Source organism: Protopterus annectens, chromosome 11.part0 (genome assembly GCF_019279795.1).
Source record: "Protopterus annectens isolate FY-2018-M chromosome 11.part0, PAN1.0, whole genome shotgun sequence".
Taxonomy (NCBI): Eukaryota; Metazoa; Chordata; order Ceratodontiformes; family Protopteridae; genus Protopterus; species Protopterus annectens.
In genome coordinates, this window is record NC_056745.1 from 295,519,169 (window position 1) to 295,533,104 (window position 13,936).

The 13,936-nt window shown below is 37.2% G+C and overlaps 1 protein-coding gene across 9 annotated transcripts in view; it reads left to right on the top strand.

The window, feature by feature from the left end:
- Positions 1-13,936, top strand: part of ABCC9 (ATP binding cassette subfamily C member 9) — a 1,652,866-nt gene that overhangs the window by 684,552 nt on the left and 954,378 nt on the right. For all 9 annotated transcript variants that reach the window (XM_044087794.1, XM_044087796.1, XM_044087793.1 and 6 more), the window contains exons 12-13: positions 1,575-1,737; positions 12,786-12,826. In XM_044087794.1, the coding sequence (XP_043943729.1) occupies positions 1,575-1,737; positions 12,786-12,826 (204 nt within the window). The remainder of the gene's footprint in view (positions 1-1,574; positions 1,738-12,785; positions 12,827-13,936) is intronic.

Genomic DNA, 13,936 nt, shown 5'->3' on the forward strand with positions numbered 1-13,936 from the left:
ATATAACAAGTTAATTTCATTTTCTGGCAATTTGTTTTTTAGTCTTCAGGCAGTGTAGAACTTCTTAATGAATTTGGGAATTACTTGAACAGAAAAACATAATGTTTCAGGTTTACAACAAACAATTTGTTTGTTTTAATGCCGTTTTCTCCACTGGGAGTAAATAAATACATTTCAGTTAGTAGCAGTCTTAGATTAAAAGCCGCAAAGTTTCAATCCATGAATGTTAAATATCTAGTTTACAAATATACTTTTTACACACTTTTAAATGCATACGTTTTTAACATACATAGCCCTATGAATTATCCTATTTCTTTTCCAAATATCTTTATTACATTTTCACAAATGACAAAAGCAATCTTACATTTATATAAATGAAAAATGATACCACTTTAGTTGCAAACAGTTTATATCACAGACACCCATGAAACAATTGTAGTTGCAAACATTATACATCACTTATAATCCTTCCAGTCATTGTCAGTTAAGCATTATATGGCTCATTCAAATCCTGCCTCTTAAACCTCGTTTCCTGGTGAGGGGTTGTAATATTTTAGCAACAAACAAGCTTTTAGGTTGTATTATTTTTATTTGTATTTTATGTATAAATAATGTATTTTAATGTATTTCATTTCACTGCATTTTTTTTACATTTAAGGCTTGTACCTTTGAAAAGTTTTTTTACATTTAAGTCTTGTACCTTTAAAAAGCTTTAAAGGATATTCTCCCATTGCCAACTGATTTGATGTTATGTGACTCATTCTTTTAAAACAGGAAGTAGTAGATTGTAACAAGAAATTCTGATGAAGTCTTAAAGAAAGCTGTTGCAAGGTGAAAGTGTTTACCTGAATTTTTATTTTTATTTTTAACTGTTAAAGTGATCATTTTCTGCATCTTGGGACATGTTTTACTGTCTTGGATACTTTGTTTTTAGCTTACCTGTTAATAAGCCAGTGTGACTGAAATGTGATTTTCTGTTTCACAGTTCCTGTAAATACTCTGAAGCTCTAAAATAGTGTTAAAAATGTGCCACACTGTATCTAACCAATCAACCATTAGGTTTATTAGAAGTGATAAGGGGAAGGAAAACCTGAGCCAAGCCATTGAAAATATGGGAGGCAGTGTGAAAGCTCTCAACAACCAACAGTCAGTGGCCAGAGATCAGGATTAGACCCCAGGCCCTGGAATCTTTGAACAATATTGTGTGCGTGTGTGCATGCGTGCATGCATGCGTGTGTGTGTGCGTGTGTGTGTGTGTGTGTGTGTGTGTGTGTGTGTGTGTGTGTGTGTGTGTGTATGTGCAGGTGGATTTAATCACTGCAAAAGCATCATGCATTCTGGTGGTACAGTAAAGTGGACTACTTCAGAAATATGTGCATTTTTATGATATACCACCATTAATCCAGTGCTGTATATTCACTCATTTTTCTTAAACAATATCATAACTTGTGTTTGAGAAGTTTTGATTTTTTAACCTGAAAATGTTTCAGTCCATTATTTGTTCAAATTATCTTAAATGTTTCCATAGGCTTGCAATATCAAATGCTTCTTATTCTTTTGTTTCCTAATGAAAGGACTATTCTACTGAGCGCTTAAAGAAAACAAATGAAATACTGAAGGGAATAAAACTTCTGAAGCTGTATTCTTGGGAGACTATTTTCTGCCACAATGTGGAGGATACCAGAATGAAGGAGCTAAGAAGCCTGAAATCATTTGCAGTATACACATCCCTATCCAGTAAGTACTATGCAGTTTACTGTGCATGTTTAAAATCTAATACACAATATTGCTTCCAAGTTTTCCCAGTTTGGTTGTCTGTTGGGTTTTGAAAATAGAATTTATGCCATACAAGTGATGCAATATGTTGGTGTAGAAACTGGGGCTTAATTCACCACCTATTTGTAGTTAAGTATATAGCTTTCTGATAACTTACCTCAGAGTGTGGGGCTGCAACCTCCACATAGTGGCTACAGGGGGTCAACCTCCAGCAAAAACATTGGTTTGGAGTGTGGTTAGGTTTTTTTCAATATTTTGTATTTAGATGTTTTTAGCTGTTCATATTTCGAACATTTGATATTTTTTGAGAATATTTAAGGTATCAATATTTATGTGTTTCAATCAGTTGCTGTATGCCTATATATCTTTCTGTCTCTCTCTCTACATATATATATATATATATATATATATATATATATATATATATATATATATGTTGAGAGAGAGATACATAACACATGCTCCCCAACCTAGTATTGCCAAAGAGCAGGTCTTAAACGCCCTCTGCAATATCAAAAAGACAGCTTCTATGGGACCAGATAACATCCTGGGCTGTGTTCTACATAGGGTAAAAAAGGAACCATTGGGCACACTTTTCAATCACAGCCTAAGCACTAGCTTTATCCCACTGGAATGGAAAACAGCTACTGTCATCCCTTTGCACAAAGGGGGGGGTGCATCCATGGACCCCGGGAACTGTAGACCCATTAGCCTAACTAGCCTTATCTGTAAGGCCATGGAATGAATCATCATGGACCTTATTAACAAAGCTATAGGAAATCTTCAAATGCCCAGCCCCACCCAGTCTGGCTTTGTCAAGGGAAGGTCATGCCTGCTAAACTTGGTGGACTTCTTCAAGACAGTCACCAAAGCCCTAGACGAGGACAACTCTGTGCATATGGCCTACCTAGACTTAGCCAATGCCTTTGACACAATCCCTCACTCAGGCATCATTGATAAACACACCTAGCTGGGTAGCAACCCATATATTCTCAAGTCAGTTGTGAAATGGCTCACTTATATAACTCATACGGTCAAAATGAGGGACTCCACCTCCTCCAGCAGACCCATAACCAATGGTGTTCTAAAGGGATCAGTTCTGGGACCCCTACTGTTTCGAATATACTTATCTGAAGTACAGGCTATAACAAAAAGACTGCGGCTGACAAAGTTTGCTGATGACTTCAAACTGGGAGCAATCATTGAAACCATTAGTGATGTCAACATCCTTCAAGAAGGTCTAACGCAGACTAATGACTGGTGCGAATGTCATGATCTTAAATGTAATGCAAAAAAATACATTATCATCCCCTTTGGCAAGAGTGATACTCCTACAAATTACCACATCAATAGCAGTACCATAAGCACACAATCAGTGGTGATAGAGCTGAGCATACAGGTCAACAGCAACCTTAATTTTTGATCACCATGTCTCTACAGTGGTAAGAAGGACATTTTATATTGCTCATCTCATAAGTAAGGACATTGCCTCCAGACAGAAAGAGGTTATAACCCCCATGTACTCTTCCCTCATCAGACCAATAACAGAGTACAATGCTCCCTTTGATATGCTCCTTTCCAAACACCTGCAGCAATTGGAAAGACCACAAATGTTCCTTATAAAGAAAATTCAGGGTCTTCAAGATCTGTCTTATGCAGACAGACTGAAACCATTGTCATTTTACTCTGTGTCATACAGACTGTTCATAGGCGACCTGTGACTTGTACACAGATCAGTCTCTTACCCAGCTTTAATGGAAAAGCTACACATTCGCAATTCAAATTGCACACGGATCACTCACTCAAAGGACCTTAACTTGGTATGTGACATCAACAGAACTTGCTGATGAGACAGATTTGTCTCACAGAGGTTGCCCCACCTTTGGAACAAGCTTCCTATTCATGTTAAACAAAGCCCCTCATTGGCCCTATTTAAGTGTAATTTTTAAAGATTTGATGGGTAAGTGGAAATTTGCTCTGGGAGTTTCACCTGTGTCTCTCTTGGACAGGAGAAATAGGTGATGATTTTAGTGTCTGCTTGAACCAGACACTCTTGGAAACATAGGTTAAACTTGCCTAGGCTTGTAAGGGCTCCGGGTCCATTAGTCTAGTAACCTCCTATGATAGATAGGTTTACTATCACAATTTTGAAGTCCATAATCTTGAAAATCATAATCCTGAGACTATAACATAGAAAGACCAAAATACTGAAGACCAGAATACTAGAGTCTTCGACTTGCCCCCCCCCCCGTGGTCTTTTGCATTTGCTCTTGTGACCTTTCATCCTTCTGATAGGGATCCATGTGTATATATATATATATATATATATATATATATATATATGCATACACATATTATATATATATATATATATATATATATATATATATATATATATATATATATATATGGTTTCACTTCATAAATGCAAATTTCTGAAATATCGAATTTCAGCAATTCATGTCCATGAAACCAAAACCTCTAAATAACAAAGGTGCATAATTGCGAATAGGACTATGTCGAGTTTGCGCTTATGCATTTTTGTTATTGTACGGAAGTGTTCGGCTGGGATGGTGTCTGCAGTTTAAGGTGAGTGAGTGTTTTTGTAACTTGTATGAGTGGGTCAGGGTAGGGAGGTGGGGTATGAGTATGTGTGTTGGCTGCATGTAATTTTTTTTTTCTTTTACTGTTTGTGCGATCTCGGAGTTAGTATATATAAGTGGGGGGTGTGGGGGGTGCAGAGGGGCTTGCATATGTGTAGTGTAGCTGTCTGTCTGTGTGGTGTTGTGTTGTATTTCAGCGTTTTGTGGTGTGGGTGTTAAGGTTTGTGTGTTGTATGCTGTATGCTGTGTGTTCGATGTTGTGATTTTGTGGTTGTGAGGTGTGGGTGTTTTAATGGTTTTGGCTTTATACTGTCGAAATGCTGAAATTCAATATTTCAGCATTTCGGCACTATGAAGTGAAGCCACACACATATATATATATATATATATATATATATATATATATATATATATATATATATATATATATATATATATATATATATATATATATATATATATATATATATATATATATATATATATATATGTGTATGTGTGTGTGTGTGTGTGTGTGTGTGTGTGTGTGTGTGTATATATATATATATATATATATATATATATATATATATATATATATATAGATATATATAGATATATATATATATATATATGTGTGTGTGTGCGTGTGTATATATCCTATATATATGTCCTCTCTTACCACATCCATAAACCTTATCTTAGGCCTTCCTCTTTTCCTGTTACCTGGTAGCTTCATCCTTAGCATCTTTTTCCCAATATACTCAGCATCCCTCCTCAGCACATGTCCAAACCAATGTAATCTTGCCTCTCTGGCTTTGTCTCCAAGCCTTCCAACCTGGGCTGACCCTCTAATATACTTATTCCTAATCCTGTCCAACCTCGTCACACCCAGTGCAAATTTTAACATCTTTAACTCTGCCACATCCAGCTCAAACACCTGCCTTTTTGTCAATGCCACTGTCTCCAACCCATATAAAAAAGCTGGTCTCACTACCCTCTTGTAGACTTTCCCTTTCACTCTTACAGGTACTCGTCTGTCACAAATCACTCCTGACACTCTTATCCACCCACTCCATCCTGCCTGTACTCTCTTCTTCACCTCTCTTCCACACTCACCGTTACTCTGAACTATTGACCCCAAGTATTTAAACTCATCCACCTTCGCCACCTCTACTCCTTGAATCTTCACCATTCCTCTATCCTCCCTCTCATTCACAAACATATATTGTGTATTAGTCCTTCTGACCCTCATTCCTCTTCTCTCTAGAGCATATCTCCATCTCTTCAGGGTCTCCTCCACCTGTTCCCTAATCTCACTACAGATCACAATGTCATCTGCAAACATCATAGTCCACGGGGACTACTGTCTGATCTCGTCTGTCAACCTGTCCATCACCATTGCAAATAAGAAAGGGCTCAAAGCTGATCATTGATGTAACCCCACCTCCACCTTAAACGCATCCATCACTCCCACTGCAGACCTCACTGCAGTCACACTACCCTCGTACATATCCTGTACCACTCTTACGTACTTCTTTGACACTCCTGACTTCCTCATACAATACCACAACTCCTCTCTAGGCACCCTGTCATATGCTTTCTCTAAGTCTAGAAAAACACAATGCAACTCCTTCTGACATTCTCTGTACTTCTCCATCAACACTCTCAGGGCAAACATCGCATCTGTAGTGCTCTTTCCCGGAATGAAGCCATACTGCTGATCACTAATCATCATGTCCCTTCTTAACCTAGCTTCCACTACTCTTTCCCATAACTTCATGCTGTGACTGATCAATTTAATCCCTCTGTAGTTACTACAGCTCTGCACATCACCCTTATTTTTAAAAATTGGTACCAAAACACTTTTTCTCCATTCCTCAGGCATCCTCTCACTTTCTAAGATTTCATTAAACAATCTGGTTAAAAACTCCACTGCCTTCACCTAAACACCTCCATGCTTCCACAGGTATGTCAGCTGGGCAAACAGCCTTTCCATTCTTCATTCTCTTCATAGCTATCCTTACTTCCTCCTTGCTAATCCATTGAACTTCATGATTCACTATCCCTACATCATCCAACCTTCTCTCCCTCTCATTCTCTTCATTCATCAACCCCTCAAAGTACTCTTTCCATCTCCTCAAGACACTCTGCTCGCTTGTGAGTATGTTTCTTTCATTATCCTTTATCACCTTTACCTGCTGCACATCTTTCCTAGCTCGGTCCCTCTGTATAGCCAATCAGTAGAGGTCCTGTTCTCCCTCCTTAGTGTCCAACCTTTCATACAACTCTTCATATGCCTTATCCTTAGCCTTCGCCACCTCTATCTTTGCCATGCACCTCATCTCCTTATACTCCTGTCTACTTTCTTCATCTCTCTGACAATCCCACTTCTTCTTTGCCAACCTCTTTGCCTGTATACTCTCCTGTACTTCCTCATTCCACCACGTCTCCTTGTCATCCTTCCTCTGTCCTGATGTGATACCAAGTACCTTTCTAGCCATCTCCCTTACTAGCTCTGCTGTAGTTACCCAGCTATTTGGTAACTCTTCACTGCCACACAGTGCCTGTCTTAACTCATCCCTGAACTCCACCTCATAATTACCATTTTTCAATTTCCACCATTTGATCCTTGGTGCTGCCCTCACACTCCTCCTCACCAACGTCACCTACAAACCACCACCCTATGCTGCCTAACTACACTTTCTCCGGTCACCACTTTACAGTCTCCAATCTCCTTCAGACTGGCCCTCCTACATAAGATATAATCCACCTGTGTGCATCTTCCTCCACTCTTGTATGTCACCCTATGCTCCTCCCTCTTGTTAAAATATGTATTCACCACAGCCATGTCCATCCTTTTTGCAAAATCCACTACCATCTGACCTTCTGCATTCCTTTGTTTAACACCATACCTACCCATCACTTCTTCATCCCCTCTGTTCCCTTCACCAACATGCCCATTGAAATCTGCTCCAATCACTACTCTCTCACCTTTGGGTACAGTCATCACCAATTCATCCAATTCACTCCAAAATGTTTCTTTCTCATCCATTGCACACCCAACTTGTGGAGCATATGCACTAACAGCATTCATCATTACACCATCAATTTCTAGCTTCATAAACATCACTCTACCTGACACTCTTTTCACCTGAAAAACATTCTTAGCATACTGTTCCTTCAGAATATCTCCTACGCCATTTCTCCTCCCATCCACACCATGATAAAACAATTTGAACCCACCTCCGATACACCTAGCCTTACTCCCCTTCCATCTGGTCTCTTGCACACACAATATACCAACCTTCCTTCTGTCCATCATATCAGCTAGCTCTCTCCCTATCTATACCAGTCATACTGCCAACATTCAAAGTTCCGACCCTCACTACCACAGTCCTAGCCTTTCCCCTCTCTTCCTGCCTTCAGCCATGCCTTCCGCCTCTTCTCCTCCTTCGGCCAACAGTAGCCCAATTTCCGCCAGCACCCTGTTGACTAACAGTACTGGTGGCGGTCGTTGTTAACCTGTGCCCTTCCTGACGCAACCCTCCCCATTTATCCGGGCTTGGGACCGGCACAAAGAAATACACTGGTTTGTTGCATCCCCAGTGGCTGTTTTTTATAAATATATATATATATATATATATATATATATATTATATATGTATGTATATATACATATATATATATATATATATATATATATATATATATATATATATATATACATATATACGTTATATATACATATATATGTATATATATTTATACACACACACACACACACACACACACACACATATATATATATATATATATATATATATATATATATATATATATATATATACATGTGTGTGTGTTTTATGTATCTAGTTACATCTTTCTGTAACATTTTGTCATTTTAATATGTCCAGTTTCCAAATGACTGTAGCATGCATCAGGCTAGTCTGCATAAAAATATTCCATTTACTTGGCTACTAAATATAATGCATTATGGCTTCACTGTAAATGGCGCAACCTTCCACAATACTGCCTCATAATGAAGCAACAGAGTCACATATTTACACCTTTTGCATACTGACATAGTTTTTTTATTTATCATTTCAAAATTTTGTTCAGAACTTGTCGTGGATAACAGAGTATTTAAAGCAAGACTTGTCTGCCAGTGCAAGGTGGTAATAGGAAACATTCTTCCTCACTATTGCTTTGTCCAAAAATCTCCAAGATGGAATATCTTTCGGCCTCAGAGGAAATAGCAGCTTGTCTATATTGTACCTCTTAATCATTAATGTTTTTCTTAACTGTTTTGTGTATTCATGAAATTTATTGAGTCAGATTTACTTTAATATATAGCTGCATTCTTCTTTTATTTTTTCGTTCTCTTCAAGAGCAGACTTTGCAGATTCATTATTGACAACACATTCAAAGCTGCCTATTCCAAGTCACTGACTCAGAGGTCAGACTTGGAAGTGACTTATTCTGAGACGCAGTTTTTGTACCATCTCTCAGCAACAAAATAGCCATTTTTGTTTGTACCTTAGAAGCAGCTGCATGTTCTCTTCAGTATTGCATAAACTGCATCTGGACTCCATTACCAGTCTCTATAGACACATTTTACTTTATTTATTTTTACCATCTGTTCTGTCAACATTTCAAGTTTTCTCTCTTTTTCTTTTGCAAAATTTACTTCTAGACTGATATTTTGCAAAACTGTTCTTTATATAATGTCAAACCACCAAGCAATAAAAAAATAAAATAAAAACAGAATGCTTGTTAACAAAACTTCCAACTTTCTGAAACAGGTTTGATGAATCAGAGCTGGAAAAGCTGAACTTCAACCATCCTGATGCATGCCATAACACAAAACATTGCTTCATCTAATGAATAGTGAGGGGTACGTCTTTAGCATGATAACCTCATGCCTTCTCTGGTTTCCTCAAATGCCATAGGCTCTGCCTGATTAACAAATGTTGGACGCTAGTTCAACAAGACTTAAATGGAAAACTCAAAATTTGCAGAGTTCTTTCACATTTTAATTATTAAAATGAATATATTTCCTTGGTTAGTTTTTTTTATAGTTCCCTAAAGCTTCTAACACTTGTGGATGGTTTAAGCATCCAATTTTTTTTTATCTTTGTTATCCTGCAATGTTATAACATTTTTAACTCCTTCTTTTGTCTTAAGTATAGTAATTTCTGGTCACATACTTGAAAAAATATTTGCAGAATATAACTCTTCATCTGTTCCAGGCTTGAGTATACTGTCCACAATTCAAATCATTAGGTTAAAGCTTAACTTGATTAACGTAATGCAGGAAGTTTTTTTTTTTTTTTTTTTTTTTTTTGCAGCAGGGAGTAGGTCTGGAGTGTTGGGAAAAAGAGTAAGGGGGTGCGGTGAAAATAGTATTAGATGTTGATAACCTGGTAGGGAGAAGAGAGAAGAGTGCCTTCTTGATCTTCTTAATGGCAGGAGAGAATTTTGACTTAAATACATGTGATTGATAAGTGTATAAGGTGGTAGTCTGTAGAATGTGGAAGGGCCTATTGGAATGCAATAAGAAAGGTGTGCAGTACATATCTTAACAGAACAGGTAGCTGAAAAAGAAGGGGAGAGTGAGGCTCATCTTTAGAGATGTGGGGGAGAAGGATGAAGTGGATGAAATGTTCATCTTGAGAGTAAAACTGGTTTAGAAAAATAAACCAAGAAGCTGATATGAAATTTTGGAGGTGGATTTCCAGGTTGCAAGGAGGTGTAAGACCATAGCACCAGTGTATAATATGTAGCTGAAAATTTTACATTATTGATAACAACCTAAAAGACGAACAATGGTGTGGAGATTTTGTCTGCTTGAAGTGCTGATAAGGGGTGAATAATCTTCATATATAGTGATATTCAAAAAAGGGTGGTAAAGTGTAGATGGAACTGGGGACATATGGATGGAGATATGTGGTAAGAAAAATGAAACCCATTAGGTATTCTGTCTGTATGGGCCAGAAGAAGGGAGATCCACATGGAGCAATTCAGAGAGGGTAGAACTGCAGTCTTCTGTTAGGTGGTTGAAAAAGATGTTTGGTAAAGTGGTAAAAAAATAAAAGCAAAGGGCTGAGGGAGTATGTACAGATAAATTGACAACATAGGTGAGGAAATGAATTAGAAATGTATTGGTTTATTCAGAGAGACATTCATTAGAGGTTTATTAGGGGAGAAGTGTGAGGCAAGGCTACTGAAAAGATGGACTGCTCTCATCTGAAAAATGATATGATCTAGAGACTATATTTGCATTAGAAAAATGGGAAGGACATTTGTTGATGGTATGCAATGGATTGGTCAGAAATCTGCTTTAATAGGGAAACCTATTTCCAGTGGGTGGGAAGGAGATGGTAAAACTACAAATGGGTTGGATGCGATAGATGGTAGAGAGGGGGCTGGCTTGGCTGAAGAATTCAGGTTTAGATCTGTGAACTAGGGCACAGGTCTTACAGGGAAAGACTACTCTTATGTGGGTAAGATAGCATGCAGTTTATAGGTATGTAAAGAAGGAAAGTTGGAGGAATGCTTTAGAAATGCGATTGACAAGAGGAAGATTATAATATGGGAGATTGATATTCCACCAGCTGATAGGATTTGAAATGATTTATCCATATATGTCTGACAGTTATCACAAAGGATTAAGGCTCTAAATTGTTAATGAGCTTCTTCTTGTAGTCAAGGGTACATGGTTTGATTTCTTCTACCTCCACTGCCTGTGTGACTCTAACCAAGTCGCTTAAGTAGGTAGTGCTGTCAGGTTGTGCTTGTAAGGCAGAATTGTGAACAATAAATTTAGCTAGTTAGCAGCAGTGTTGCCAGCTATCCATTATTTTTCTGGACTACTGGGAAATCAGAATGTAGTCCAGTAGTCCAGGAAACTCCAGCATTCTGTTTAACTGCAGAAACAGAATGTTGGAGTTTTTAAAAAAAATGCAGTCTCTGAATAACTTTTTAATTGAAAAGCATCACTAATGTGATGCACTGAAAACTGGCACTTGACTTCCTTAAAAAATAAAGGGTGGGGAATAAAATAAGGTGTTCCGCTTTACAATGGAGTATGCCTAGATATCAAAGATGGGTGGGAAAGTGGGCAAGAAATATGTGGAGAGAGGCAGGGTTGTGGGTAGTGTAAGTGGTGTGGTTTTACTCCAGTTTTTGGCACATAGAAAGGTGGTAACCCTAGTTAATTGATGTATAAAATAAAAGGTAATAAAATACAAATATCTGTTTCCTCAGATCCAGACAGTATGCCCAAGTGCACCATGTTGGCCCACTGTGATAATCATGTGATAAACTTTATAACTGATGTAATGTACACTAATTTTCTGTTTTTGTCCTGGTGGTCATTGTCAGGTCACCTGTTAAAAAATAAATTTGAAATGTTTTAAAGCATTTTCTTACCTTTAGTTGATTTATTTGGAAATGTGAACTGTGCATTTCATAATTATTGGTATATGCAAAAAATAATGATAGTTATTATTTGCTAGCCATATTTGTTTTGTTTGTCTTGTCTGGTTCATTTGTTTGGTTTTGCTTTGTTTTCTCTGTCTGTCTGTTTGTTTGTTAAATGGGGTAGGTTTAATAACAGGCAACATATATATGTTAATATTATTTTAACATTTAAATTGTCATATGTGTTAAGTAGCATTTATGTTGAAACCAAATACAGTTTTCACAATACAACAAAACTGGAATTTAGTGGAGAGTAGTAAAGAGAGAGGGGGAAAAGAGAAAAACAGGAAAACACTGAAAACACACGACTGCTGATGGGGTTTGTTCCCATAACTGATATTTTGATATTTACTATATTTTTTTATTTTTTTGCACATTTTGTACATTTGGCTTCTTCAGAGTGTCTGTAGGCTTTCTGGTATTCGACATGTTTAAGCCAAGTGATGCAAAGTGAATATTTCAAATTATTTTAGTAGCTGTATTATAATGAACTCCTTAAAGCCTACTATTTTAAGACGTGTGCTTTTTTATCTACTGGGTGCAGATATTAATGTTCTAAAACTGAAGCCAGAGAGTGTTGAATAATCTGATGTAACTACATATTCAGTATGATTTGTATTGTCAACCTGTGGCATTATGTGCCAAACTGTTTTTGTGACATTATATACAGCACCTTCTGGTTTAAGAGATGGCTTATGTAAGTTTTTGTGGAAGTGTCATATGCAAACCTTTAAGGGAAATTTTATGGAGTACTGAATTTCAAAGTAGTTGTATCTCAAAATCATTCTTTAAAGTGATGCTAACCTCTGCGTGAAATAATCTTTATAGTATGTCACACAGTTCATGCAGTTTATAGCACTGTAATATGTGGACATGTTCAGGCTGCAGTCAATAATTCATAATGATTAGAAAATATAATACTGATGTTTTTTCTTTGCACAGTTTTCATGAATACTGCCATTCCCATCGCAGCTGTACTTGCGGTAAGTAGTCACTGTATTGCTCAATTTTCAGTGCTTTCGGTAATTACAAGTATATAATGTTTTGCTTGCAGTACAGCAGTGATTACCTTTAGAATCAAAGATTTGTTTTTTTTTTACTTACATTCTTTTTTCAAAACTATATTATTTATGCAATAATGAAAACATATCTCTAGACTGTCACTTAGGATGACACAGAGAGTGTAGCAGCATAAATACCTTTCTGAAGGTTGGGGTAGGGCATATTTAACTTTTAAATTAACAAACAGTCTAACAAAATGAATGTGGAAATAATAAAGAATTCACACCCTACAAAGTGAGCAGTGTGGTGTACGGTAAATGTCTGTCATCTGACTTGTGCATTTCTGAGTTATGCTGGGTGAAACTGAGGATCCGTTGGCAGTTCTTACGAACATCTGATTATCCAGCTCATACTTACAGTGATATGCCTCCTGCAGTACATCCTGGCATGGCATATGCCAACACAACATGGAACAGCACAGCTTTGTGATGACGACGGTCTTGAGGGTAAGACCAAAAGCACAGGGAGAAACAACCACTGCAAGGTTGTATTTTGGGGGCCTCCCCACAACAAGGTAGTACTTTGTTAACAACAAAGACAACAAACATTATACGTGCAGGAACTTGGCTGGTCATTTACTTTCAGCATTCCGTAGTATTGTATACCTTTGCAATTTGTGCCTGTCTCATTCCATTTATAGGGAGAGAAAACCACATACCATGAGTTAACTACAATAAATTGAAGTTTGTTAATGTCAGTGAAGGGTATACCTTTACTTTTCACAAGCTGCAGTAAAGAAAAATTGAACTTGCACGATCAATTTTCCAAAAGCCGTACAAACATCTTGTTCCATATGAGCAAAAATCAGTGATGATAATTTTATCTGTCCTAATCAGCTTATAATTAGTTGTGAACAAGCCTATAATTAGTTGTGAACACAGTGGTTTACAGCAAGAAAAGAACACTGTCAGGGTAAGGTATCACCTCCCAAAAAAAGAACAAATCCAAAATCAAAAGAGGATGATACTCCACAACAAACGAAGCAAAACCAGATGAATGATAAGACAAATCCTTTATTCGAATAAGTAAGC